General features: G+C 37.1%; 1 protein-coding gene across 4 annotated transcripts in view; it reads left to right on the forward strand.

Moving 5' to 3' along the window:
• The window catches only part of UGGT2 (UDP-glucose glycoprotein glucosyltransferase 2), a 192,162-nt gene that overhangs the window by 126,885 nt on the left and 45,986 nt on the right, over positions 1 to 19,291 (forward strand). For all 4 annotated transcript variants that reach the window (XM_019444060.2, XM_019444061.2, XM_019444062.2 and 1 more), the window contains 4 exons: positions 2,683 to 2,814; positions 7,484 to 7,608; positions 13,525 to 13,620; positions 17,803 to 17,905. In XM_019444060.2, coding sequence (XP_019299605.2) covers positions 2,683 to 2,814; positions 7,484 to 7,608; positions 13,525 to 13,620; positions 17,803 to 17,905 — 456 coding nt within the window. The remainder of the gene's footprint in view (positions 1 to 2,682; positions 2,815 to 7,483; positions 7,609 to 13,524; positions 13,621 to 17,802; positions 17,906 to 19,291) is intronic.

Raw genomic sequence — 19,291 nt, forward strand, 5'->3', positions numbered from 1 at the left:
GGATAGGGAGGAGAGCAGAGAAGAAGCAGAGTTCTTGAGTAGATAAGAGGTGCTGGGATCCCCTGGACAGGTGTTTACAGTTGGTTGTAAGAAAAGGAACCATTCATCCATTTTTACTGGAGAGAAGGCAGAATATATGAGCATGGCTGCAGAAGGGTAGATTTAGTTGGTGGTAGCAGGATAAAGGACTTCCGATTATTTTCATTTTCAGAAGAAATTCAGGTCATTCGCTAAGTAATAGAGTGAGAGTAGGTATTATTAGAGGTTTGAGGGAAGAGGAGCAAATGCCACATATTCTTCTCTTATTCTGAGAGAGAGAAAGTGAATTAACTACATTAGTGTGGGAGGGTTTCTGAGGGCCCACTAGATGTTAACGACTGTAAACTGAAAGTGAGGTCGCTATTAGTTGCAGCTCTTTTTCCAGCTGTATTAAGACTATTTTGGTTCCAGTTACAGGGGAAGCAGAGTCGTGCTTAAACAGAGTTGAGGTTTTGCCAGGTGAATATGACTTCAGGGAAGCATTCCAGGGATCTAAGCATGGCAAGTTTGTGTTGCAGTAAAGGCCTTTGAGGTATAACTCAGGAGGAAATTATGGGAGGTGTGATGGGTAATAACGAGGTGATAGGGGCAGAGGACAGAAGGGATTGGGTAATGGTTGGTATGGTGACACTAGGTTGAATGAGCCGGAAATCGAGGAGTTTGTGGTCAGAGGGGATGATTGAGATGGAGATTTTGGATGTAAGTGGGATCTCAGGCTGCACTGTCCAATACTGTATCCACTAGCTGCATGTGGCTCTTTTAAACTTAAAATTAAGTTAAAATTCCAGTTGTTTAAGCATCCAGCTTTTGATTTTGGTTCAGGTCATGATCTCATGGTTCATGAGATCGAGCCCCATGTGAGGCTTTGTGCTGACAGCTGGAGGCCTGCTTGGGATTCTGTCTCTCTCCCTCTCTTTCTCTGCCCCTCCCACACTCATTCCCTCTCTAAATAAATAAATAAGCAAACAAACAAACAAACTTAAAAAAAATTAAGTTAAAATTTAAATTCAGTGCTCCAGTCATTCTAGCCACATTTTAAGTGCTCAGTAACCATCCATGGCTGTGGCTGGCATATTGGACTGTTTAGTGGAACATTTCTACCATCGCGGGAGCGTACCAGGAACCTGCTAGAAATTCAGAATTTAAGGCCCCACCTTGGATCTTCTGAAGTAGAAACTACATTTCAACAAGGTGATTGCACATTAAAGTTTGATAAGTATGATATGGAGAGTGTTTCTTAGTGTGAAGATGTGAAGAAGCTATTCATGGTTTATTTTCTGTGAATGTCCATATATTTTTTGACTCTCACCAAGGATTACTTTTATATTTCAGAAATAAAATGCACTATTACTGAATTGGTTTTGTGAGGTTGGTATAATGGGGTGTGATAGGGTATTTCTATTTTAAACACTGTTTTTTTTCACTGAGGGTACCAAAATGGGGTACTGAGTTCAGAATTTAATTGACATTTGTTTAATTTCTTTAATGATAAATTGTATTTAAGTTGATGTTCCCTAGCATATTCCCTAGCATTACTAGTCAATAATCCACCTGAAATCTTCAAAGAATGAATGTGGCATGTGATATCTACTTGTAACAGGATTTACAAATGTTATAATTGACTTGGCAAAGAAATATTCTTTTTTAAAATGTAGTTTCAACAGTATGGAGGTTTCTCAAAAAACTAAAAATAGAACTACCCTACGACCCAGCAATTGCACTACTAGGCATCTATCCAGGGGACACAGGTGTGCTGTTTCGAAGGGACACATGCACCCCCATGTTTATAGCAGCACTATCCACAACAGCCAAAGGAAAGAGCCCAAATGTCCATCAATGGATGAACAGATAAAGAAAATGTGAGATAGATATATAGATATATAGATATACACACACACAATGGAGGATTAGTCGGCAATCAAAAAGAAGGAAATCTTGCCATTTGCAACTACGTGGATGGAACTGGAGGGTACTATGCTAAGTGAAATTAGAGAAAGACAAAAATCATATGACTTCACTCATATGAGGACTTTAAGAGACAAAACAGATGAACATAAGGGAAAGGAAACAAAAATAATATAAAAACAGGGAGGGGGACAAAGCAAAAGAGACTCATAAATATGGAGAACAAACTGAGGGTTGCTGGAGGGGTTGTGGGAGGTAGGATGGGTTAAATGGGTAAGGAATCTACTGAAATCATTGCTTCACTATATACTAATTTGGATGTAAATTTTAAAAATAAAAAATAAAGTTAAATTTAAATAAATAAAATGTAGTTTCAGATGAAAATAGTGCTTTTTAAATCAAAATTTAGAATAATTTCAAATTTTGCATTCATATATTTAAGTAGGCTTTGTTAAAATGATTTACTGGGGCACCTGGTTGGCTCAGTCAGTTAATAGTCCTACATCGGCTCAGGTCATGATCTCACTGTCTGTGAGTTCAAGCCCCACGTCAGGCTCTGTGTGGACAGCTCAGAGCCTGGAGCCTGCTTTGGATTCTGTGTCTCCCTCTCTCACTGCCCCTCCCCTGCTCACACTCTGTCTCTCTCAAAAATAAGTGTTAAAAAAAAATTTTTTTTTAATAAAAAATGATTTGCTATATTTCCCTTATTAATTTCATCCTTCTTAATTTATGGTTTAGGGGATGGATAAGAACGCTTTTCAGAAAAAATATAATACCATTGGAGTGAATATTTTCCGAACTCATCAGCTGTTCTGTCAAGATGTACTTAAAATTCGTCCTGGAGAAATAGGTATTGTCAGCAATGGGAAAGTAAGTAGAAAACGCAATTGCTCGCTTTTTCTCACTGACCCGTGACCTGGGGGCCTGTCACAACACGCAGGAGATGCGGCTCCTGTGCTAGACACAGCGGACAGGGGTCAGCATAAACTGCCTGTGGTCCCACCCCTTCCCCCAGAGATGGACGCATCGAATGTGGCGCGAAAGAGTGTTCGTATGGGAATAGCTGTTACTGTGTTCTAATGTAAGGATTAGAACAACTACTACATTGCGACTAAGAGCCACTGTTGCTGTAGATGTGGAAAGTACGTTGTGATGTCTTTTTCTTCTCGTCGCTTTTCTCTACAATTGACTGTGTTAACTTCCATAAGTACCGAATTGTTATTTTTGAAATATAAAGTCATAGTTATTGTAATCATTAAAATCTATAAGAAAAATCACTTACTTCAACCCTCCTAATGAAATTGGTTATTCATAGTTTATTGTTTTACCTTCTAACCCTTTTCTCTACCCTACATAGGCGTGTCTGGTTTGTAAAAATACATAATTTAATCCTGTTGTATACATGTATGTATAAAATTTTATATCACACTTTTTTCTCTTGGTATATCGGAAACATTTTCTTATTAGAGAGTCTTTATAGACGTACAAAATTAATAATATCTACTTAAATATTTTTTGAGTATGAGAATCTTGTTTTCTCAGTAATGATTTAAGTTTTAAAAAATTGAATCTGGTGCATAGATTTATTAAGAAATCAACTAATGCAATATGTTTGGCATCCTCTGTTTGAACTACCAAATTATATAACCCAAATTGTCTTCCAAGGTCTAGTGCGCTCTTAACGTTTTTGTTTTCTACATTTCTAGGTGAAGCTCTCTTTATCTAATGTTTTATTCCCCTATCATTTTCCCTGAAAATTATGCTCATTTTTTTCTTATCCGACTCTATAAAGACTAGGAACTGGAGAGTAGTGAAGGTCTCACATCCACAAGCCTCTGCAGATCAAATATATCTGCTTCAATGTAGCAGTTTTCAGGCTAATTGTATTTAAGTGTTCATCTTTGTATGGTGCTCTTTTATAAATTGGTGACAATGGTTGCCATTTATTGCATTAATACACAGCATTTGTGAATTTGATAAGCAAGGTTTGTGGAAGCCCAGTAATGTCATTGCTTTTTATTTTTAACAGTTGTTTGGGGAGGAAATGTGGCTTTTTAGAACAGTTTTGCAGTATATGGCTCTGTCCCTTTGGCTCTGTCTAGCACTGTAAGGGTGAAGAGGGAAAAAAATTACACCAGCTGTATTCAGTACCTTGCCTTTTGATTATATGTTGTGGAAAGGCTACCCTATGTTTTCTTTGCTGTTATTTAATGTAATTCACCTATTACCCATGTTATCGATAGCAAATGTTATAGTTATATTTACCTTATTTCTCCTAAAATAATTGTTTCTCTTCATCTTCCTTGAAATTGACAAAAATATTCAGATTCTAATTTTTCACCTGCTGTGATCAATCTTCTAGGTTCTGAGAGTATAGTAGTGAACAAACTTGTTTTCATGAAGTTTATATTTTGGTGGGCAGTGACACCTAACAAGTAGCATCCTTATTGATAAGGTGCCATTTGGAGAGAGCCAGAGGAGGCAGGGAGGGAGGTGGGGGGGTAGAGCAAGCCGAGTGGAATATGTGCAAGAAGAATGTTCTAGATTGAGGGAACAGTGAGTACAAAGGTCCTGAGGTGAGATGATTACTGTGTCCTAGAAATAGCCAGTACAGAGAGTAGTCAGAAGAGAAGCTTCAGAAAAGTAGCTGCCGACCAGATCCCGTAGGGTTTCAGGACAGTGTAAGGACTCCTGCTTTACTGTGAGTGAGTTGTGAAGTTTAGTTCTGGGCAGAGGACTGACATGGTCTGACTTATGTCTTCTTTGCGCATCTCTAGTGGCTGTTCAATAGAGAATAAAACATAGGGCATCAGGAGAGCAGTCAGGAGCTAGTTCAGTAGTCCACGTGAAAGCTGATGGTGACTTGGACTGGAATGGCCCTGGAGGAGGAAGTGAGGGATGTATTGTGGAGGAAGAGTGGACCTGAATTACTGACAGACTTGGGGTGGGATGGAGAGAGCCGTGTGACTGGCAAAGTGAGGCTGCTCAGGACGAGTGGAAGGGGAGGGAAGATGGAAATTCAGTTCCGGATGTAGGAAGAGTTCAGTGGCCAGTTCTGGTCCTGTGCCTGCTCTTGGGCTGACACTTGAGCATATGAGTTGAATTCAGGGAAGAGGTTGGGGCTGGAGGTAGATATTAAGTTAAATTATGTTGGCTTTTGCATTGATTAGTAGAAAATTATAATTTTATTTTTTTAATTTATGGAACTGTAATTTGAATAGAAAAGTATAATGTATCTGAAAGCAAGTACTGTGGCTTAGAGCTGTGTAATACTTAGCTGTGTAATACTTAGCTTGTTACTCTCAGAGTGAAGCTTTAAAGCACAGTAGTCACAGCAATTGCAGCAGATAGGTACAACTCTCAGCCAGATCGTTTAATGCTTGAAATCTGACATTTTAGAATCAGCCTTCATCGTGAACCTGTCCAAATGTTTGTTAGAATTGGAACATACTCAGGTTGCTTATGAATGATCAAAACTGGGGGGGGTGGTGATTATCTCATACTTTCTTACTAAGATGCTGAAGAATTAAAAATGCATTTATTTTTAGTATTAAATAAAACTCTAATACTGCCACTATAATTATAACAGATTTATTGTCATTAACCTACATGTTTACAAATTGGCGAAAGATGGCGTAGCAGGCAGTAGAGAAGCAGGGCCTTTTTTGTTATTTTTTTTTTTTTTTCTTTAGCCAAACAAATTTCTGTTTGAATTCCATTTCACCATTAATTAATTAATTATATGACTTCTATGAGACTTGGTTTAGAAATATCATTTGGACAGTGGGAATGGTGATGGTCTATTTTACAGAGTTGTCAGAGATTAAATACACTTTTATAGGTAAAGCATATAAAACAACCCCAGACACAGAGCAGATTTTCAGTAAATATTAATTCCTGTTTTCTCTTTAAATATTTGAAGGCTGTCATGAGAAATAGTGGGTACATTTGTAGACCTGATTTGTGTTACACTTGATGAGAGAGTCAATATAGAATCATACTGAGATGTCCATGAGTGGAGAGAGATTTTTATAAAGCTCGGTGTGTGGATGAACATTCTAACAGAGTTTTCTAAAATTTTAATGAGCTGTCAGAGGTAATGCATTTCTGTTACAGCAGTTATTCCGTATAACTGAAAAATCACATTTCCAAAATGTTGTAAAGAAGATGGAAGCACCAGATACATTTTATTATGTTTGTACATGAGTTTCAAGTTCAGTGTCCCTTTTCCCAACTTAGGCATTATGTGATTTTATACTGTTTATGTTTCTTTATCCCATAAGAATCAAGTTTCTCCTAGCTGTTTCACACTGCACTCACATAAGTGAAATAGAGCCAGTTCTCTGGTGAATTTAATCAATGAAGAGAGCCAATCTAATTAACCCCTTAAGAAAATAATTTGAGATTATATTTCCTTTTTCTGAGTTATTAACAAAACTGCTCAAATCAATAGAGGTGGTACAGATAAAATTCAGCTGTTTTCCAGGCCTCCTATTCATAGTCCATAAAATATAACTTTGAAAGTGCTTTCAAAGTATCTCAAAAGTGATACCAAATCTTAAGGCAATGAAATGTTTCTTTGTGTACTTTTAGTTTTATGGTATCCATTTTTTCATTTTGAAGAGCCCATGTTATATGTTTAAGGGTGAAACATGATATTTGTTTAGTTGGAATGCTAACATCCCAGCTAATATCACCTGTGATATGAGCAAATAATAAAAAATTCAAGAACTATACCTCATTCATTTTTAGAAAAATATTAATTGCAGAAGCAGATGAAGCAGTCGAGGGAGTGAGAAAATCTGCTACAACCGTTTAATTCTGGTCTGTTTACCAAGAAAAAAAGGATTCTGGATGCTATACTTTGTGGTTGTCATTAAGTGTAAGTGTTTAGGGCATAAGACTATGTCAGGCTCACCTTCTACATCGGTGCTTGCATTCATAATATGATGATGATTGCATGGATTAATTTCGAAATTAGGCGTGTGACAATTTGACAACTCCTCCTCTAGAGTTAACTGGTTCACAGCCGACCTGCATACATGACCTTACTGTGGTCCAAACCATTTATACAGCATCAGTTAGATGAAGATGGGTTGGTATGTTTAAGTGATTATGTGGTTTGTCTTTGGTCGTATGTACGTCATGTAGGCCACAATTGATAGATGAATAGAAAAGCAAATTGAAAATAAAAGACTTATGAAATACAGACCGTTTCATAATTTACCTTAGAATGAAAAGCCTTAGGTTTTTGAAAGCATTATGTTTCAAAGTAAAACTTCCTAATGGAAATAATTTACTGCTTTTCTATTTTGTCAGTTAGATATTGGTGTTTATGCAAATGTTACTTGTAATATGAAAGTGAGAAAACCTTTTTCTCTTTGTCTCCCGGTAGATTTAGTAAGTGGTGGGATTGATCGCCACCGTCTGTTTAATCGGTAATCGGTTGTTGTTTAAATATCTATTTGATGAGAAAATATTTGTCCCAAACTGGTATCTTCTAGAAGGTATACAATAATAAAACTACTTTTATTTTAAGTTCTTAGGACCTTTAGATGAAAATTTCTATACAGAAGATTTTTACTTCTTGGAAAAGATAACATTTACTAATTTAGTAGAGAAAATTAAAGGCGTTGTTGAAAATATGAAAATCAGCTCAAAGAAGTAAGTATTTAAAATCATAAGAGCAATTCATTTCAGGATGTGCTATTTTGCATCTTATTTTTTTCTTTTTAAGAATAGAAAATATTTCAAATATGTACACAATTAAAGATATTAGCGATATGTAGAGAATATTTAAAAATGATAATAAAGGACATCCATACTCACCACCACCAAACTGTACATGTTAATGGTTTGTTTTATTTGCCTTGGATCTTACTGTCCTCTTTGTTTCTTACCCACCTACACAGTCTCCATCCTCCCTGAGAAGTAACCATTTTCCTAAATGCTGTGTGCATGATTCCATACTCATATTTATACTTTGCTTCATTTCTGAATATCCATGAGCAGTGTTGTTTGGGCCGAATGCCTGACTTTTATAGAGAAACTGTGTTTCCTGTAGGTTCCTCTGCACTCTACTTCCTCTGGAGCTTCATCCAGGTTCATGTACACAGTTCATTTTAATTCCTTTTCGGTGTTTAATGAATATGCTGTAGCTCGTTTATGCAGTCCATTACTGAGGTACAGTGAACTTGGCTTTAGTGTTTTTACTGTTACAGAAGTGCTGGAGTGAACCGGCTTTCAGTGTCTCCTTGTGCAGTGTGAGTTTCTCTAGAGCACAGGGGTGTTGCAGTTGGGTTGTAGGGTGTGCGTGTCTTCAGCCTTACCAGATGTTGTTAAATACCCTTGAAAGTCATTGCAGCAATTAACACTCCCACCAGAAAGGTGAAAGTTCTGTTTCCACAGGTTCTTACCAATACCTGGAGTTGTCTGACTTGATAATTTTCTCTGTCTGGTGGATGTGAAATTGTGGCTTGTTTTACTTTGCATTTCTTTGACTTTTGAGTATCTTCTCATACGATTATTTTCATTCACGTTTACCCTTCTGTAAAATGCCTGTTTGTGTCTTTTGCTCAGTTATCTGTTGGGCTTTTTTTCTTCTTTTAATGATCTATAAACATATTCTCTGTGATTCTGTATACTAATCTTTATCAGTTATATGTGTTACAAATATTCTAGTTTGTGACATGACTATTTACTTTTTTATTGCAATTTTTTACCAAATACTTAGATGATTTTTATTTTAATGTCAAAACATTATCAGGATTTTTCTGTCATGGTTTGTCTGTGGTCTGTGTGTGTGAGTGAGGGAGGGAGGGAGTGTGTGTGTGTATCTGTAGGATGTATAAGAATTTTTTTCTAGTCTGCGTTCATAAAGATATTCTCCTTTATTGTCTTCTAAAAGTTTTCCAGTTTTGCTTTTTTATTGGTTTATATCTTTAGTTCTTCTTGGATTTTTAAAAAAGTATTTATTTATTTTGAGAGAGAGTGTGTATGTGTGAGTGAGCAGAGGAGGGGCAGATCTGCACTGTCAGCACAGAGCCCCATGCAGGGCTCGATCCCATGAACTGAGATCATGACCTGAGCTGAGATCATGACCTGAGCCGAGATCATGTCCTTAATTCTTCTTAGATCTTTATATTGTTCCACTGGTATGCTGTCTCATGCCAGTCCCACACTCCAGTTACCACAGCTTTATAATAAATTTTGATAATAGCAAAAATTTTCTCTTCTGTCTCTTCTTCAAAATTGCATTAATTGTTTTTTGCTACTTGTTTTTCCACATAAATGTAATTAGAACCAGCATAACAAGTTCTACAAAAAACTGTCCTGGAATTTTTATGAGAATTTCCATGAATTTATAGATTAGTTTAAGAATTGCCATCTTTATGTAATATTATCTCGTCTGTTAAATATATACATATATTGTTTACGTATGGCTATATGAATGTATAATCTATAAAACATATAAAATAACATATAGGTATATAACTGATGTATCTGGCATACAATTTATATGTGGTATATGATTTATATATAAACATATGTATATAAGAATATGTAGGTAGATAGTTTGACACACTTACTTAGTGTTCCTTTTGGGTCCTTTGGTGAAGCTTCTGTTTTTTTCCCATGAGTTTTTACACATGTAGTTTTAGATTTATTCCCTTGTACTTTATACTTTTAGCCCATATTATAAATACTGTACTTTAAATTATATTTTCAAATTGTTTATTGCTAAATTACAGGAATAATAATAAATTCTATATTGATCTTCCTTGCTCAACTCTCTTATTTTTTGTAACATTTTATCTGAAGTTAGACGCTCATGTCATTTGTGAATTGTAACAGCTTCGTACTTTAACTTCTAGTTTAAAACATCTCCTGTTGGCCTTTCTCTTGTTCTAGTTTGCTTAATTTAGGATAGACTTATTTTACTGTTTTACTTTTCATATATGTAGATTTAGGACCTGGCAGGCTCTTAATTGTTTTGGTTGTTTTTATCAGTTTCAGTTTGTGCTATTTTTTTCATCTGTTCTCTTTCATAAACTTCTCAAGTTGGGTTCTAAGCTTTTTAATATCACATTTTTTTTCCTTACATACCCCTAAATTACAGGCTTAAAAGTGTCTTTCTAAACTCTATTTAGCTGTATCACATAAGCTGTGATATATAAATGCTTCATTATGATTCATTGCTAACATGTTCAGATTTCTGGGTTTTTTAACATTTGCTTGTTAAGATGTTTTGAAATATTTATAGTGTCTTCTTCATGAAGGCAAACTCCTTGTCCATTTTATCATTTTTATCTTCCTTATATGGAATTGTGCCTAGATCTTGTTAGACATCCAGTAAATCTTTATTGAATAAATAAATGAATAAGATGCATTTTAAAAATTTTAAGTGGCACAGTGTGTTATTAATTGATTTCCAGTTTGTTTTTGAACTGTGATTAGAGAACATGGTTTATGAAAATCAATTATTTGGTATTTATTTCTACAAATTTTGTGAGACAGGGTTAATCTTTATCATTGTTCCATGCCTGATTTTTTTAAGGCTTATTCTCTAATTTTGTGGAAGATTTTACACATTTATTATTTTGAACATGCTATTTTTTTTCCAACCATCGAAATACTGAATTATTCTTTATCTGTCAGTTACTAGATGAAGTTTGTTAAAACACTGCAATGATGATTATGGATCTGTCATTTAATTCTTGCAACTTTGTCAAATTTTATTCTAAATATTTTGAGCTGTAGTTATATATACTCTGATTCAGAATTATGCTTCTAGTGAATTGTTCCTTTTATCATTATATATTACTCCTTTTGCTATAATTTTGTCTTAAAGTCTGTGGGGTCTCGTATTTAAGCCACATCAACATTCTTTTTGGTTAATGCTTTTCTGTTTTATCTTTTTCCATTTACTTTCAGTGTACCCACACATCTTATGGCATACAACTAGGCTTCCTGCCAGAACTAAAAATTCTGATTCTTAGTCTTAAATACAGAATTCTGATTCGGATGAAATGGATGTCCTTGCTTAATCTGTTCCTTTAGGAAGTAATTCATCATTTAGGAAATGATGTTAACATAGAAAACTAAAAATAAAGTAGGAAAGTGTAAGGGCATTTCTGCAGTAAAGAGATAATATCCACAGTTATTTTCAAGTGGATATTTTAAAAAGAAAACTTTAAAAAGCAAAAAAAGTTATTTTTGGTTAAATAATTTAGGTCTAGCTTATGTTGGAAAGCATATAATTCATACTGAATTTTGTGAATATATTGTTAACATTTCAGAACCAATTTTTTTAATCTGATCTGGCAAAAAATAGTTTTAAATAGGTTTGGGAAGCTATTTAAGCCACTTTAGAGGTGGATTTCAGACCAAAACCACCACCGAAACAACAAAAACCAACACTAAACTATAAGAACATCCCCTCTAATTGTCTGAAGTCATTGCACGCACACACATAATGCTAAACACGTCATGTTGTGGTTAGAATAAAGGCATATATGCTTAAATGTGAACACATGTTTAAGATATGCGTCCTTATTTTCATGTCTTCCAAGAGTTAGCTACCTCGGAAGGTAGAACTCTGGGTGCAAAAGACAGAGTCCTTGGAACCATTGCTGGGGGAGCACGTGACACCTGTTTCTGGAGCAGAGTGATTACTGCCTGCTCTGCTCGGAGACCATCTCCACTCCTTAAACAGGAGGTGCTGACCTTCTCATGCATGTTCCCTTCTGCAGTGCAGAGTATTTTGCAAAAAGAGAGAAGTGAGAGAATCTACAAAAAGGCTGTTTGGGGCCCCCAATTTTCCCTTTCCTCATTTCCTCTTCTCTTAGTGCATATGGTCTCCTTGAAACATGGGGAGCATGTTTAACCATATTTCCTCCATTGTGTCTACAATTTCACATATTAGAGATTATGTGGCTAATAAATACCTTTGAGGGAGTTTAGGAATAGAGATTATGATTTTGATTAATTTACTCATTTAAAACAGGTTTATTGGGTGGCTCAGTCGGTTAAGTGTCCGACTTCAGGTCATGAACTTGCGGTTTGTGAGTTCAAGCCCCACATCAGGCTCTGTGCTGACAGCTTGGAGCCTGCTTCCAATTTTGTGTCTCTCTCTCTCTCTGCCCCTCCCCTGCTCATGCTCTGTCTCTCTCTGTCTCTCAAAAATAAATAAATGTAAAAAAAATTTTTTTAAACAGGTTTATTAAGTGGTCATTAAGCAATGCTCTGTGAAAGATATGGTGTGTAATACAAATATAAGGAATATGAAGTCCTACATGTCAGAACCTTGTAGTCAAAGCTGATATATTATAGTAGAGAGATACAAGTTCTCAACTCTGCATCTGAATTTCTTTATAAAAAAGAAGTGCTTATCGTTTCTTTTCTTGTTTCTTTCTTTTCAAAAACTTTCCTTAGAGTTTAGCCAACATTTTCTGCCCCAATGTATCCGTGAACATATCATACATTTCCTCTGGCATAGATTTTCAAATTCGGTTATGTTTAATCTAGGTATTTGTTTTATGCAATCGTAATTAGTTTTCAAACTAATTTGTGACCATACAAGTCTGGACTTCTTAGTTATTTTGGAAATTCTCCCTTTTGTTCTTCCTGCCCTTCTTTCTCTCCTGGGTGGGCTCCAGTGCTTGAACACGTAACCAGCGCTCAGCAAATATTGCCTTGAATTGAATGACGCACCGTATCCTTACAGGCGCTGTTAAGAACACTACTTATAAGTGTTTAAAGATCATGTCAATGATAAAAAAAAAAAAAGGATGGTTTTTAAAGCAGCAGTCATCTTTAAACTGACAAATTCTAGGGGCATCTGGGTGGCTCAGTCGGCTAAGCATCCGACTCTTGGTTTTGGTTCAGGTCATGATCTCTTACAGTTCATGAGGTCAAGCCCTACGTTGGACTCTGTGCTGACAGCGTGGACACTGCTTGGGATTTCCTCCCTCTCTCCCTCTCCCTCTCTCCCTCTCCCCCTCTCCCCCTCTCCCCCTCTCCCTCTCCCTCTCCCCCTCTCCCCCTCCCCCTCTCCCTCTCCCTCTCCCTCTCCCCCTCTCCCTCTCCCTCTCCCTCTCCCTCTCCCTCTCTCCCTCTCCCTCTCCCTCTCCCTCTCCCTCTCCCTCTCCCTCTCCCTCTCTCCCTCCCCCTCTCCCTCTCTCCCTCCCCCTCTCCCTCTCTCCCTCCCCCTCTCTCCCTCTCTCCCTCCCCCTCTCCCTCTCTCCCTCCCCCTCTCCCTCTCTCCCTCCCCCTCTCTCCCTCCCCCTCTCCCTCCCCCTCTCTCCCTCCCCCTCTCCCTCTCTCCCTCCCCCTCTCCCTCCCTCCCTCCCTCCCTCTCCCCCTCCCTCTCCCCCCTCCATGCTTGCTCTCTCTCAAAATAAGTTTTTAAAAAAACTGACAAATTCAACTTACAAATTTGGAAGAAAAGTCATTTATATAAAGCTTGTCTATTGGAGATATTTTACATTAAATTTCCATTTCTCAGGGCATTAATTGTGACATGAAATATGGACCTTTCTCCTCAGAAAAACTCATCTGTTGTTTATCTTGTTTACCTAGCATGAGCGACCTCATTATGAAAGTTGATGCCCTTATTTCCTCTTTGCCTAAACGTGAATCTCGGTATGATATCACATTTCTTAGAGAGAATCACAGGTAAGAATATATATTTTCTGTCACTGTATCCTTTACTCAGTTATGGTTTCCACTTATAGCAGAATTTAGAGCAAATTAAAAATTGTTAGAGAAGAAATGTATTTGACAAGATTAGGAAAAGAAATTCCAGCTCTGAGATATTTGAAATGGAATTCATCAAGCTCTGTCTACTTACATACAATTATCTGTTTCCCCCGAAGGGAACCTTTTCTGTTGTTTTTAATTAGGGACCGCATAGAATTGGAGGAAAAAATAGACATTATATAATTAACCTATAGACATGTTTCATTGTGTGATCTTTTTCTAATCAGTGCTCCTATAAAACTAAACTGAGACAAATACCTTAACATAGACTCAAGATGGCTAAGAGTACCTTGTAAGTTTTCTGATTTTGTGGTAGATGCAATCTTACATTGCTCATGTGTACTACTAGATGGTAATACGTGCTGTAGCTCCAGGAAGTGTGACTTTCAAGAGGTCTTTACACATGTGCAGTTGTATACTCAGGGAAAATAACTTTCTAAAGAAGGGAGCACTGTTGGGAAGGAAGTTTTATTTTTTTATTTTATTTTATTTTTCAGATAACTAAGATTCAATACTTTTAAGTGTTTATTATTATTTTAGATAGCACAAGAGCTGGGGAGAGGGACGGAGGGAGAGAGAGAAAGAATCTTAAGCAGACTCCACAGTGAGCGTGGAGCCTGACACGGGGCTCAATCCCACTACCCCGGGATCATGATCTGAGCCTAAATCAAGAATCAAATGCCATGTGCTAAAATAATTTAACACAAATTACTCAAAACCATCACTGTAAACATTAGTCACTAGACTGCTCTGTTAAGCTATATTGTACTTAGGAATTTTGATTTGTTTGGAATTTATTTACTCCCGTGTTAAATGTCTGAAACAATTGATTTTTATAGTTTATTGTCGGTTAGTTTCGGCTCCCTTTCTCTAACTTTCAAATCTCTCAATGCATCTGCTGCTTTCAAGCCTACTGCCTTATTTTATATAGACAGAAGGTATGATGTGACTTTTTGATATTGGTTTGCAATTCTCCAATTTTTTCTGTTATTTATAAAAATGTATAAATGGATATGCAGTATGTACATATTAATGTGCATCTCTGTTTATACAATAATACCTAATGCCTGCCTTCTATAACATGCAGATAAGATAATTTGCCATTTTCTGAGTTCATGTATATACTTTAGGCATTTAACTTTTGTTTTCTATGTGCTTACCCATGCTGATAAATTCATCTGGGTCAACATTGGTTGTGTAGCATAGCATGAGCTTTCTTGTCCAAAAAACCCAGTTTTTGAATCCCAGTCTACCATGGCCCTGTGACTTCTCGTAGCTTCAGTTTCTTAATCTATAAAACGCGGGTGTCGAGTCCTACCCTTCCAGGGTTTTATGAGACTCAGGCCTACTGCTGTGAATATAATAAATATTTAATGCATTGCAGCTATTATGTGTATTTGTTACACAAATAATGACACTTGGAAATAAGAGAAAGAAGATTAGACCTGAAAGTTATACCATAAAATCAACTCCTCTCTTAATCTGGGGAGAGATGTGAATACCTACCTTAAGTAGGATCCAGGTCAGCAAAACTTAATGATAACCTAAGTGAAGGTATTAATTTAATGAAGGAAAAATGACTTTGTTGGATTTTGTGTTGGAAGCCTAGGAAAGGTAGAAAGAAGCACATTAGCAATGCTGGACTGTACAAGCAGGGCTCAATCAGAGCAGTTGGAATGCTGTTTGTGTGTGTGTGTGTGTGTGTGTGTGTGCACGCATGTGCGCATACACATGTGGAGGTTGTGTAGATGAGAACTCGTTACTCATTTATAAAAGAATTGTTGTAGGGTTCGACCTTACACAATTGTAGGAGCTGGTTAAGCAGTCGTTCTGAGGCTATTGATACTGGGGCTTGGAGCTCACAGTGCAGGCAGGAAGGAAAGGAGGTTGCAAGGCGGATGGCCGTTCTTTCTGCCTGCCATGAGCACACCCCAAGTTTCACCGTAAGCTTTCCAGTTTACATGTTTCACGAAGTCCACAATGGAAACAGAAGAGTTGTTCAGGTGAAATGTAACTGTATTTATTTATTTTTATTATTATTAATATTTCTAATATGAAATTTATTGTCAAATTGGTTTCCATACAACACCCAGTGCTCATTCTAACAGGTGCCCTCCTTAATACCCATCTCCCACCCCCCATCAACCCTCGAAATGTAACTGTTTTTAGAAGAGGGAGGACACAGAAAGTCTCTGAGAAATCTTTGCGAAGGGAATACTATAGAACGAATAGTGTCTTCAACATCTTTTAAGATGGGTGGCTTGACCTGTCTTTATATACAAACTAATAACATCATAACAGACTTAATTCAGTAGAACATCTCTGCATGGAATGGATATGATATTGGCTGAGCATTTTCCTGCTGCGGTGGCCTGTTTGAAATGTGCTTAGTTTATCCCAAAGACTTGAAGGCCTGAACATACCTACCTCAAGCCGACCTTCATGGCTCTCTTTGACTTAAGCTTTTAACAATTATTGACTGTCATTGTACTTGACATCATTCTTCCTGGCTAATGGCATAAAGTGTAACACTAGTTTCTTGGCAATTGAATACACATCCATTGCCTTAAAAAGGTGGTGTAGGTGGAATTAGCATCTTTTTGTTAATATTGTATGGGAAAAGAGATGTGCTGCTTCCATTCTTAGATTAGTCAATGTAATACCTACTAATAGGCTCAGGATTTTGCTCAGAAAATGGTCATGAGTCTACATCAATGCATGTAGAAATAGATGATGGGGAGGGACTGTTGGATTCGGATACAGACAGCCTCACAGAATCGGCAGTCGTCTGAGTAAACAGATGCCTGCTTTAGCCACCATAACAGAAAATAACCAGTTTTGGCAGTTTGGGCATATTGGCAGTTTTAGCCAATCGGCAGTAGTCTGAATAAACAGATGCCTGCTTTTAGTCACCATAACAGCGCATACAGAAAATACAAGTTTTGAGTAACGCTGCAAGTATAAGCAATAATTGGTAAAATTGTCACCAACATAACTAAAGTAATTAACCACTGTAGATAGTCTCTTCAGTTTTAAAACATCTGATTTGTAGTCCTTATTTCTAGTAATAGTTCCGTAGCAGGATATGTTGTCTGATTCTGTCACTCCTGTTTTTCACAAAATTAAATCATGTCAAGTTCATATAAAATAAAATATCTTTCATTTCTTTGTCAAAGGACCCATATTTGAAGTGACTTTTACATTAACTTTTATTGCTGAGAAATTCATCCCTTCGCTGCAAAAAGTCTAGCTATTTATAGTCTTTCTGCACCAAAGAAGACTATATCCCTGTAATTTTACAGGGATACATTTTAATTTGGTAACCTTCATCCCTTTGTAATACATAAAATATAATTCATACATCTCAAAAAACTGACTTCCTGTATTATTACAGTGTTAAAACAGTAACTCAATTGGAATATTCTGTACTTTTAGTCAAGTATATACTTTTAACTTTGAATTACATTAAATATAAAATTTATTATCTTTCACTGGCCTCGTCTGTGCTCTGTGTTCCTTGTAAAGATGAGTCCATCTTCCAACTTAGAACTTAGTTCAGTGAAAGAAACAAGCAGGAAGACTGAGAGGAGGAGCTCAGGAGAAGGTGCCTGGGGCCAAAAATAAGTATGATAAATTTGGGCTTTTACCTCCTGAACTTTCCTGTTGTATGATATATTGGAGTTTTTTAAATACTAAATTCAAAAAACTACTGAACAGTTAATTTTATTCTCAAATCTGAAAAAATATATTCAACCAACACAAAAGTAACCTGGTTTTTATTTTTTATGTTGTATGGTCCATGAGAATTTGGGGGAGGTTAAAGTTAGAGTTTTCACTGTAATAGTATTGTTCTTTGAAGAGTTTTTAAAAATCACTCATTCATAAGTTCTTATTTTCTCTGTTTCCTTCCAGTTTTGTAGTTTATTGAACACAAACATGAGGCTTTTAAATTTGCATTTTCATCTGTGAAATAACCAGGTTTTTTTAATCTAGTGAGAAAGAGAACAATTTATAAGAATGTATATAGTGAGATTAAGGTTTATTAGATAATTAAAGAGATTTAACTCATCCCCTTTCATCTTATTTTCTATTTTCTAGCATTATAAAGATAAATCCTCAAGAGAATGATATGTTCTTTGATGTCATTGCTATTGTTGATCCATTGACAAGAGAGGCACAGAAGATGGCCCAGTTATTGATTGTGAGATAATATTTTTATTATATATTCTATATATGTCATTTTATTACATACTTTTGTTTTGAAATTTATCATTAATCTGTCAGGTCTGTTTTCAAGTATAGTGTTTATGTCCTCTTGATTCTTTATTCTGTATAACATTTTAATCATATTTCAATGTAGAAAATTGAGTCGTATAAGCCAGTGCACGAGGTGTATGGCAGGCCCATGGTTCGATGTTGCTGTGGACTTAATTGTTGTCTCCACCTCCCCTGAAATTTATATGGTGAAGCCCTACCCTTCCTCTGACTGTGTTTGGAAATGGGGCCTTTAGGGGGTAATTAAGGTTAAATGAGATTTTACAGTTTAGGCCCTAATCCAATAGGATTTATATCCTTACAGAAGAGGAAGAGAGAGAGCTCTCTTTCTCTCCTCACACACACACAAAGCAGAGGTCATGTGAGCACGTGGCAACATGGTGGCTGCCTCCAAGGCAGGAAGAGGGCTTTCACCAGAAATGGAATCAGCCGGCCTCTTGATTGAAAATTAGTAAATTTCTGTTGTTTAAGTCACCCAGTCTGTGGTATTCTGTGGCAGCATTCTGAGCTAACTAACACATGGTCTTCCTGTCTTCACCCTGTCTCGAGTTCTGAAGAAATGGCTTCTGGAGAAGCCGATGGTGTAATAAGTAACAATAGCCAAACAGGTGAGTGAAGGTTAGATTCAGAAAGTTTGGCCAAAGTAACAGAACCTTCAAGACTGGAGTTTATTTCTCTCATCTCACAGCAGCCTGGAGTGGCTAAGGCGGCCCCACGGTGTGAGGGCTCGGCCAGCCTTTGTGTGGTGGTTCAGTCTTCCTCCTGAAGCGGCTGGTGTCTCGTGGCCTGAGATCCAGTCAGGCTTCTCTGACCCACCTCTGTGTTCCTGTGAGCGGGAAGGGGAGAGCAAGGGCATACCCATCCAGTCTTGTCTCACTGACCACACTGTAGCGACTCATCGGGCTACACCCGGCTCCGAGGGAGCCTGGAAGCTGTGCACTGAACATTCTTTCACTGAGAAAGTGGGGAGAAGGATACTAGGAGGCCGCTAGCAGACTCTGAAGGGACATTCTGTGGTTTTGCATTGTACTGAAAACTTTAGAGGTTTGAGTTGCGATGCAGCTTTCAGTGGTTAAATCACATAAGCTACTTACATTGGAAATTGAGATTTTTTTTTCTAGTGGTGTTCAAAATTGTGGAGTACTCCTATTTGAAATTACTCATTGCTTGTTTTAAAGACATATTTTAAAAATATTCTCAGAAGTAGGGGCGCCTGGGTTTGAGCCCTGTGTCAAGCTCACTTCTGTCAGGGCCCAGCCCGCTTCGGATCCTCTGTCCCCACTCTCTCTCTGTCATTCCCCCGCTTGTGCTC

This window comes from Panthera pardus, unplaced genomic scaffold (genome assembly GCF_024362965.1).
Source record: "Panthera pardus isolate Hobbes unplaced genomic scaffold, ASM2436296v1 HiC_scaffold_1, whole genome shotgun sequence".
NCBI lineage: Eukaryota > Metazoa > Chordata > Mammalia > Carnivora > Felidae > Panthera > Panthera pardus.